The sequence below is a fragment of the Propithecus coquereli genome, unplaced genomic scaffold (genome assembly GCF_000956105.1).
Source record: "Propithecus coquereli isolate 6110/MARCELLA unplaced genomic scaffold, Pcoq_1.0 Scaffold343, whole genome shotgun sequence".
Classification (NCBI taxonomy): Eukaryota; Metazoa; Chordata; class Mammalia; order Primates; family Indriidae; genus Propithecus; species Propithecus coquereli.
In genome coordinates this window covers 1,909,604-1,919,406 of record NW_012149097.1, presented here as the reverse complement: position 1 = coordinate 1,919,406, position 9,803 = coordinate 1,909,604, and the positions used below count along the sequence as shown (strand labels likewise).

At 52.5% G+C, this 9,803-nt stretch overlaps 1 protein-coding gene across 1 annotated transcript in view; it reads right to left on the bottom strand.

Moving 5' to 3' along the window:
* PPEF2 (protein phosphatase, EF-hand calcium binding domain 2) overlaps positions 1-9,487 on the bottom strand; it is a 22,075-nt gene extending 12,588 nt beyond the window's left edge. Inside the window, exons 1-5 of the mRNA XM_012650977.1 lie at positions 9,433-9,487; positions 3,308-3,435; positions 3,153-3,210; positions 2,244-2,419; positions 403-517 (exon numbers count right to left, since the gene is read on the bottom strand). Coding sequence (XP_012506431.1) covers positions 403-517; positions 2,244-2,419; positions 3,153-3,210; positions 3,308-3,435; positions 9,433-9,487 — 532 coding nt within the window. The remainder of the gene's footprint in view (positions 1-402; positions 518-2,243; positions 2,420-3,152; positions 3,211-3,307; positions 3,436-9,432) is intronic.
* Between the last annotated feature and the right edge of the window lie 316 nt (positions 9,488-9,803).

Genomic DNA, 9,803 nt, shown 5'->3' with positions numbered 1-9,803 from the left:
GACAGAGGAAATCGTCATTAACAGGACTGCTCTCCAGGAGAGGAAGGTATAATTTGCTAGTCGCTGGGGCTTGCTCAGGTACCAACAAATAAACTGTCCTCTCACAAGGAGGCCTGGCTGTGTGCGGGGATTTCGGCTCTGAATGGAGAGTGTGAGTTTGGGTGAATCGCTTGGGAACAGAAAGCAGAGGCCGGGCCCTCGCCTGCGGGTCCCCTTCGCTGCAGCGCCTCTCCTTTAAGCAGATGTGGAGAGAACACGCGAGTGGTCAGTTTGAAGGAGTGAAACGTGGCCTGGCCACATCGCTGCCACGCGTCCCAGCAGCCTGCGTCTCCTCCCGTCCCCGCACGGGCAGAGCGTTCTGGTTTTCGCGCGGCGTGGAAAGCGTTTCCGACCGGCTCTTACCGCACACTGTGATCTCCTCGCTGTAGCAGGTGGAGACCCGGTTGATGTTTGGCAGCTGGACCAGATGCTTCTTGGTTTCATACAAAAGGTTCAAGACATAGCGAGCATGGAGCTGCTACTAGGAGGAAGAGGAAGGAGAGGAAACAACAACACTGATGTCCGTGAGAGAAGCTGGCTCGCACCTTTCCTGCTTAGGGACCCCAATCACCCAAGACCCCCAAAGGAAGCCTCGCAAACTGCTCCTGGGACTCCATGCACGAATCCTGTCTTTTTCCCCATCTTCTGCCCTTGTTTTTGCTTTTCACTTGTCCCTCCTGCAGATGCTGAACTGCTTGTCTCTTTCCTATCTACTCCATAAAACCCTTGCTTGCCTTCGGCTTGAGAGGAACACATGATTGTCTCGGCAAAGTGTCACTAAGTGCATGCATGTTGACAGTACTGAGCGATCTTGTCATCACTGCAATGCCCCATCCCAACTCCTCCTGCAGGGTGTCATATTCACGTGAAAGAGGGGAAGGATTGGATTCTGACACAGAGCTAGAATCTGACCGCTTCTCACCACCTCTGCCTCTGCCGCCAGGGTTTAAGCCGCCCAGACCGTTGCAGTAGTCTGCTGCCTGGTCTCCGGGCTTTGGCCCTTGGCCCCTACATCTATTCTTAACACAGCTACCAGAATGACTATTTTAAAAAGCAAGTCAGATTATATCATTCCAGTGCCTGATGTCCAATATTTCCTCATCTCTTTCACCTCTGCTACTGGTCCCCTGGCTCTCTCCGCTCCAGCCACAAGGGCCTTCCTGAGGCCTCCGAACAGTCCAGGCAAGTTCCTGCCCCAGGGTTTTTCCATTTGGTCCTCCTCTGCCTGGACTGCTCTTTCCCTGGACGTGCCCATGGTGCATCCCTCACCACCTTCCACCTTTGCTCAGAAATCATTCCCAGACCCCTCTGTAAGACTGCCATCTTGGGAGAATCACTTGAGCCCAGGAGTTCGAGGCTGCAGTGAGCTAGGATCGCACCACTGCATTCCAGCCTGGGTGGCACAGCGAGATCCTGTCTCTAAAAAATAAAAAAAATAAAAAATGGCCATCTCTCCTACCCACAAGTTAGTTTATTCTTTGCCATGGCTCTTAGCACCTTCTAATATACTATATAGGCTGGACATGGTGTCTCACGCCTGTAATCCTAGAACTTTGGGTGGCCAAGGTTGGAGGATCACTAGAGGCCAGGAGTTCAAGATCAGCCTGAATCAACATAGTGAGACCTTGTCTCTACAAAAAATAGAAAAATTAGCCATGTGTGCTGGATGTCCCAGCTACTCAGGAAGCCGAGGCAGGAGGATCATTTGAGCCCAGGAGTTTGAGGTTGCTGTGGGCTACGATGACCTCACTGCACGCTAGCCCGGGCAACAGGGCAAGACCCTGTCTCAAAAAACAAACAAAACCCAACCGAACAAACAACAATATACTATACGATTGACTTATTGTTATTTGTTATTTGTTGTCTGTCTACCCTCTAGGACATCAGGGCCCCGAGGACAGGGACTGCGTCTGTCTTGTTCACTGCATGTCCCCAGTGCCCAGAGCAACGTGGGCGCAAAGCAGTGCTCAGTAATTATTCTGCGGTGAGTGACCAGGAGCGATTACGTGATGAGGAGGAGAAGCTTCAATCATAGGAACTGGCTGATGGACCACAAGGTCCTGGCTGAGCGAAGGGGGCGTCTCCCCAGTGGACACATGACATGAACACCCCAAATCTGGGGCCATCCTTTCTGTGCTGGGTTTGGCCTCCCTTTGCACATCACGCAGAGTTGGGGGTGACCCGGGTTCCCCAGGTGAGCTTACTTGTTTCAGCCTGAAGGCTTCCACCAGGGCAGTCGCGTGGTCGGGGAGGAGGGGGAAGGACAGGCGTGGCCCCGCGTAACTGTCGGGTACCTCTATGGACTCGTAGTCGCAGCATCTCTCTGCCTCAGAGTCCTGGGGGAATCTCTCTTCAGTGAACATGCGGCTCAGGAAGTCCCCTAGCCCGACAGAAAAGGGGGGCTGCTTGTGATGGGACACGCAGTCCGTGGGCGCTGCACAATAGCCTTCCCTGCGCTGCCGTCGAAGGGGACCTGGCCAGTGTGGCATCGGCTCCAGCACAGGACGGGGGGAGGAAAGGGAAAGTGACAGCAGACCAGGATGCACAGAGGAAAAGGTTATGTTTTCAGGTCGATAAGAACATTAGCTGGTATCTAGTCTGCTTGTATTTTATCAATAAAAATTGCATTTGGCAGACTTAGAACGCACAGAAATGTAAAGGCCTAGGTTTGCAAGCAGGGGGAAGGGCAAAGCCGAGGTTGAAAGGCGGTTTGCAGGCACTTGTGGTGCCCCCCAGCGACACAGTGCCCTTCAGCGACTTCCAGCCGTCTCCAGCCTGGACCGGGGCCAGAAATGCTGGGGCATCAGCGGCCCTCCCGCCCTTCCCTCCCCTCGGCTTTCAACGGGTGCCTCCCAGAGCCCGGCGTTTTGCACTCTCTTCCTGAGCCCCGTCCCATCCTCCCCTCCTCGTGCTTCCCGCACTCTGCAGTTAACTCCTTGCACGCCCGCTCGTTTCCAGGTGCGGTTGAGGAGAACCCAGAATAAAATTCCACTCTGCCTCTTACTCGTGGGCCCCTCCCCCGTTCCCAGTGGTCACGGGATTCCCGGGCTCGCCCCCCCCCGTTCTCCCCGCCCCCACCCCGTGTCCGTGACCGTGCGGCGGTTCACACTCACTCTCGTTGTGGCTGCTGGGGGTGAAGTGATCCATGAGGTAGCTGAAGAAGTCGTGGAGCTGCGGAAGAACCCGAGGCCGCTGGGCTTCAGCGACCAGGGAAAAGGGAACCCGGGAGCGGCCCAGGCGCCCGGGCCCCGCCCCGCATCCCGCGTACCTTGACGTGGTCCTGCTGCCCCGCGTACTCCATGGACTGGAAGATGCTCCAGGTGCAGCGGCGCCGCATCTCCAGGCGCGCCACGTAGCGCCGGTACCACCTCTGGATCAGGGCCGCTGCCTTGAAGGCTGGACGGCGACGGAGAAGCAGCCTGTGAGCGGGCCGGGCAGGAGAAGGTGCCCAGACCCCCCACTGTCCGTGCGAGGACAAGGCCCACGGGTGCCACAGGAAGTGTCCGCCCGCTGCCGGCCCCGCCCTCCTTGCCCCGGTTCCCCCGTCACCGGCCCGGGCGCGGCCCTTCGCTGATGCACCGAGTGTGCCGGCGCGGGGCGGGCTGCCGGGTTCTAGCAGATGGAAACCAGAGACTGCAAGGACGCGCATCCTGGACGGGTCGGGAATGTGGGGACCGATCGGGAGGACGTTTTGATATTGTGACAATCGACCGGATGTCAGGAGACCTGGGTTCTAGGCCTGGAAATGCTCTGACAAGCGACGCGGTTTCAGACAAGTCCTCGATGTGCTCATCTGGAAAAAGGGCCGGACCAGATGAAGACGGGGAGCACAAGCAATAAGCAACACTCAGATCAATACGTCGTACGATGTCAGCGGGGGTAAGTGTTTCCCAGGTCCTTTGCCTGTCATCCCCAGGTCCGTCGCGTCCCCGCGGGCTTTCCGGGTCCCCATCACAACACGCCCGTGACTGTGCTGACCGTTTGTCCCCCAGCCTCTCGCTCCTCCCTCCTGCCAGGCCCTGCGCTAGGTGACCGTGTACGGCAGGTGGGGTGTGTAGGTTTAGCTCTATTTTTTTTTTAAGTAACCGCTACACGATCACGGCAAGGTTTATTTCTTTATATGAAGTTTAAGCCAAGTACTGTTGCCAGAGAAGGGGACAGCTGCCCACATAAGTAACCAGATTCTTCTTAAGCTCCAGGGCCTGGATACGCTGCTGGTGATGAATGGACTATTTGTGGATAAAGCCGGATTAACAAGGAAAGCCAGCGGGTTGCCTCAGGTCAGCCTCGTGAACAGCAGACAGATTGATTTAATATATTTAGCTTGCGTCAGAGACCTAGTGGAATCCTTGCCGATTTCCCTAAGAGGAAAGATGATGGAGAAGAGGGAAGAGAGAAACTGGGGGGAATTAAACAAAGCGAAATTTGATTTCCTATGGAAAAATATTTCATACTGTAAATATTCCTCAGAGGCACTCGCTAATTAAGAAGTGATGAGGTGGAAGCCCTGCAGACCGAATTCTGTAAAACCACGTGCAGAACGGTGACTATTGCCTGGGGCAGGCGCTGCGGGTTCCGTGGGAACTTCCGGCAAACACTCAGATGGCTGGCCCTCCCCTCGACCTGCAGCGTCAGCGTCTACAGCTGGAACCCAGGGAAGAATCTGAAGGTTTAGCGAGCTTCACGTGTAATGCTTACTTGCACCAAAATTGAAGAACTATTGAGGAAAATCACGGACATCAGTGTTGCTGTTTGTCAACAGCTTGCCCGAGGCATCCCGGGGCCAGTGCTGCCGAGGACTGGACATGCTTCTGTCCTCAGTCCTGCCTGGGGTGGGGGGGGTGTGGGGGGCAGGCCACAGCTGTCCTTCACCCCCTTCTCCTCCCTCTCACTCATCTGTCTGGGCCTGGCTTGCCTTTTACTGCGATGGGCACCGGGAGGTGCAGGGTCACTTCAGATTCTTTATCCCGTCGTCCCTTTTCAACAGCACGACGTGACACGCGTGGGCACCTCTTACTCGGGCCATGTGTCAACTAAATTCCTAGGGTGCAAGTTACAAATACACCTGGCTGTAAAACCTCACACTCAGAAAATCGTGAACCAAGGCAAGGTATGGTAGAATGCAGTGGCACAGATAAATTATTTAAGAAAAATATAGCAGAGACTTTTAAAATAAGTTACCCTCTTATTCCCATGACCTTTGTCAGGAATATTTATCTCTCTGTGCTACACCGATTTGAGGAAAAACAGTGACGCTGCTAGGAAGAAGTGCCTTTCTCTAGTGGAAGTGCAAGCTTGCCAAAGGTACTCAATGAAAGCTCAATGAGTTACGACATCCTTTTAGGGAGAACAGAGGGCCTAGTACTCACTTCCATCAGAAATGGCACGCTGGCGCAGAGGCAGGAACCCCCCGCGCTCCCACACGTAAAAAATGTTGCATAAAACAATCTGAAAGAAACTTTTTACAGCCAGCTGAAGTCAAAAACATTGAAGGGACATCTCCAGGTGCCAGCGGTGAAGACAAAACCCATAGCCAAAGCTGGTGGCAGGCACTGAAGTCAGGCAGCCCCCAGGGGGACCTGGATCAGACACAAATCTTGGTAGCTGGGGGATTAATCCACACGCGGGGATGGGAGTGAGCCTTCAGGCTGTCTGCATGGGATGGGAGTGAGCCTTCAGGCTGTCTGCATGGCACGGAGCTGTAACTGGGCTGTCCCTGGAAAGGCAGAAGCTTGGCAAGTTTCTGCACCTAGCAGGATCCAATATATCTGTGCCCCCCGGCCCCGGTCGCAGCAGGGTGTGAGCTGACCTAGAACCCAGAGTCCTCTGTGAGACAGGAAGTCTCAGTCTGTGCCATATGTAGGTTGAATTCATGTTATTCACAAGCTGAAGCTAATTCAAAAATGGGTCCATGCAAATGATGAACTAGGAGAAAATATTTGCAATTTATTTCACAAAGAGTTAATAGTCCTACTATATTAAGAACTTCTAAGGCGGGCACAGTGTCTCACCCCGGTAATCCCAGCACTCTGGGAGGCCGAGACAGGAGGATCACTCAAGGTCAGGAGTTTGAGAGCAGCCTGAACAAGAACAAGAGCCCGTCTCTACTTAAAATAGAAAAAATTAGCCGGGCATGGTGGTGCATGCCTGTAGTCCCAGCTACTCGGGAGGCTGAGGCAGTAGGATTGCTTAAGCCCAGGAGTTTGAGGTTGCTGTGAGCTAGGCTGATGCCATGGCACTCTAGCCCGGGCAATAGAGCGAGACTCTGTCTCAAAAAAAAAAAAAAGAACTTCTAAAAATTGAGAAGAAAAAGAACAACAATTCTATAGAAAAAACAGGTAAATAAGAATAGACAGTTCTGAGGGGAGAAAACGCAAGGCTTAACCATGTACGAAGATGTTCAATCTCACGTATAATAAGAGAGAGAGAAATTAAAACTAATGAGATATCATTTCTTATCTATTAGATGGTCATACATCTGAAATTCGACCACACCCTTTGCTGACGAGGCTGTGAGAAAACAGATGCTCTCATACATTTGTTATGGGCTGAACTGAATTCCTCCCAAATTCGTATGTTGAAGTCCTAATCCCCAGTACTTGAGAATGTGGCTGTATTTGGAGAGAGGGCCTTCAAAGAAGAGATTAAGTTAAAATGAGGTTGTCAGGGTGGGCCCTCATCCAACATGACTGGTGTCCTTATAAGAAGAGGAAACTTGGACACACACAGACAACAGGCCGCGCAAGGACACGGGGAGAGGCATTTATCTGCAAGCCCAGGAGACAGGCCCAGGAGGCCGCCGGCATCTGCCGACATCCTGATCTCGGACTTCCAGTCTCCAGAACTGTGAACAAATAAATTTCCGTTGTCTGAGCCTCCCAGTCTATGGTGCTCTGTTACGGCAACGTTAGCAAGCTAGTACAACATTGCTGGTGATTATGCTATTGACGGAGAATTTGGTAACATCTAGCAAAATTACACATGTATGCAATATTTATCCTTTGGCCCAGCACTTCTACTATACCAAAAATAAGTCTAAGACAAAAATAAACTGGCAAAAGTATGAAAAGATATATGCACAAGACTACGTAAGCGCTATTAGTAATAGAAAAAGAGTGGAAACCGGCTGGGCGCAGGGGCTCACGCCTGTAATCCTAGTACTTCGAGAGGCCGAGGCAGGACGAGCCCTTGGGGCCAGGAGTCCAAGACAGCCTGGGGAACATAACAAGAAAATGTCACTACAAAAACTAAAAAAATGAAAACATGAGCCAAGTGTGGTGGCCGCTACTCGGGAGGCTGAGGCAGGAGGATCGCTTGAGCCCAGGAGTTCAAGCTCACAGTGAACTACGATTGCACCTGTGAATAGCCACCGCTTTCCAGCCTGGGGACATGACGAAACCCTGTCTCTACAGGAAAAAAAAAACAAACAAAATAGGTAGAGAAGAAAGAAAACATAGCTACTTATAGGTATGTTCCTTTTGAAGCTTTGAGTTTGGAACCGTGGCAGGCTAAAGATGATTGCAAATTCTTTGACACTTCTCTCAGTAAGAGGTGGGGTCTGCGTCTCCTCCCCTTGAGTCTAGGTGGATTCCGGGACCGCTTTGACCAAGAGAATACGGTGGAAATGACGCTGTGCCAGTTTCCAGGTTCAGATGTTCAGACAGTGACAGATCTGACCCGAGCCGTCTGGCTTTTGACCACATGCTGCGTGATACTGACCCTCTGCGTCTGACACAGAAACCTGCCCCTCTGAACTTCTCAAAGGGTGAGCAGCTACCCTGGCCTTCGCCATGTTCTCCGTCACTCCTCATCCCAGGCTATAACTTGGCTTTTACCCCCAGCTTGGAATTGGGTCTATTAATGTACCAGCGACACTCTTGTCACTAAATCTAAAGGGTATATTTGTCATTTGTTGAATATCTCATCTGCGTTGAGGTGGACCATGCTCTTGAAACAGTCTTCTTTTGGTGCGTGCTCCTTGCTTTCCTCTCCCCAGCCCTCTTTGCGGACTCATCCTCATCCTCCCGACGCTTACGTCCTGGTGTCCCTCAGGGCTCTGTCCTCGACCCTGGCCTCTGCTGTCTTTACACTCTCTCTAGGCTACCTCGGGGACCCCCATCGCTTCAGCAGCCACTGATACTCTGGTGCTTTCCAAACACATGAGTGTCCAGCCCAACCCCTCCTCTGAAACCCAGATCTGAATACGCAACTGCCTACGCCACGCCTGAACTTGCGCGTCCCCCAGGCACCTCAGCCCCAGGTGCATACACTTGTCATCCTCCCTCTAGTCAAACCTGGTTCTCCTCCATTACCTTTGCGTCAATCGTTGGCACCATCAGCTTCCCAGTTTACTCGTCGAAAACCTAAAGTCATTCTTGGTTCATCCTTCTCTCTCCCCCCACACGTCGGATCAGCTGGATCCCGTCAATTCCACCTCCAGAATCCTGGTGGAATTCGTCCCCTCCTCGCCGTCTCCACTGCCACCGGCTCTGGACCCCGGCGTCGTCACCTCTTACTCAGACAACTTTCGTAGCTTCTAAACTCTTCTTCCTCCTGCTATTAACCCTCCAATTCCTCCTTCACGGATGCCAGAAGAATGTTTTAAATATGTAAATCTTATTCTAGAACCTCCTATTTTGAATTCCTCCGTGGTTTTTCATGCCTTTGGGATAAAGTTTAAAATCCTACAAGGTCCCCAGTGATCTGGACTCTGGGCACCTCAGCAGCTGCATCTCATGCCACTCATGCGGAGCATTCGGTTCCTTCCACATGCCCCCTTCCTGCCTCGTGTGCCCTTGCCGGGCTGTCCTCCCTGCCTGGAATGTGTTTGACCCCTCCTTGCCCAACCTTATCTCATTCACTTGTACATGCGCAGTTTGGGGTAAACGCCAGTGGACAACACTCGCTCGCTGAACAGATTTTGTTTCAGGAAACATGGTTCAGCTGAACATTCTGGTAGCCACGTCATGAGGAGGAGAAGCTGGTTTCTAAGAGTTGGGATGAGGAGAAATGTAATGGTTTTCTGCTTCTACCCCGAGAAGCTCCCCCACTTGCAACATGGGGTTTAGGGTAGCCACAGCGATGGGGGTCCCCGAGGTAGCCTAGAGAGAGTGTAAAGACAGCAGAGGCCAGGGTCTGGGACAGAGCCCTGAGGGACACCAGGACGTAAGCGTCGGGAGGATGAGGATGAGTCTGCGAAGAGGGCTGGGGAGAGGAAAGCAAGGAGCACGCACCAAAAGAAGACTGTTTCAAGAGCATGATCCACCTCAACGCAGATGCGATATTCAACAAATGACAAATATACCCTTTAGATTTAGTGATGAGAGTGTCGCTGGTACATTAATAGACCCAATTCCAAGCTGGGGGTAAAAGCCAAAGGTGGGAAACACATACCTTTCTCTGCGTTCTGAAAAGCAAAGTGATGTTGGGCGGAGGTGCCGCTTCCCATAGCTGAGTGCGGTGCTCCTGCGGGAAGCAGACAGCAGGTCCCAGCCACAGCGAGCTGTGTGTTGACAAAAGGAAGAAGGATCTGGATAAGGAGATTCAGGCAGAGCGTTAGTTCAAGCGGACCAAACTGTCCATGACTCGTGTGACAGCGTCTTCCCCACCCGTCCTGTCTCAGAGGACAAGGTGTCTCCTCCTGACAGTTCCGTTTGTCATTCCCCATCTCTCCTGTTTTCAACCTTCTACTGGCTTCACCTTTCAGTCTGGAAACATACTGAAGTCTCTTCTCTTGCATTCTCAAAGCCATCCCTCCTCCTGCT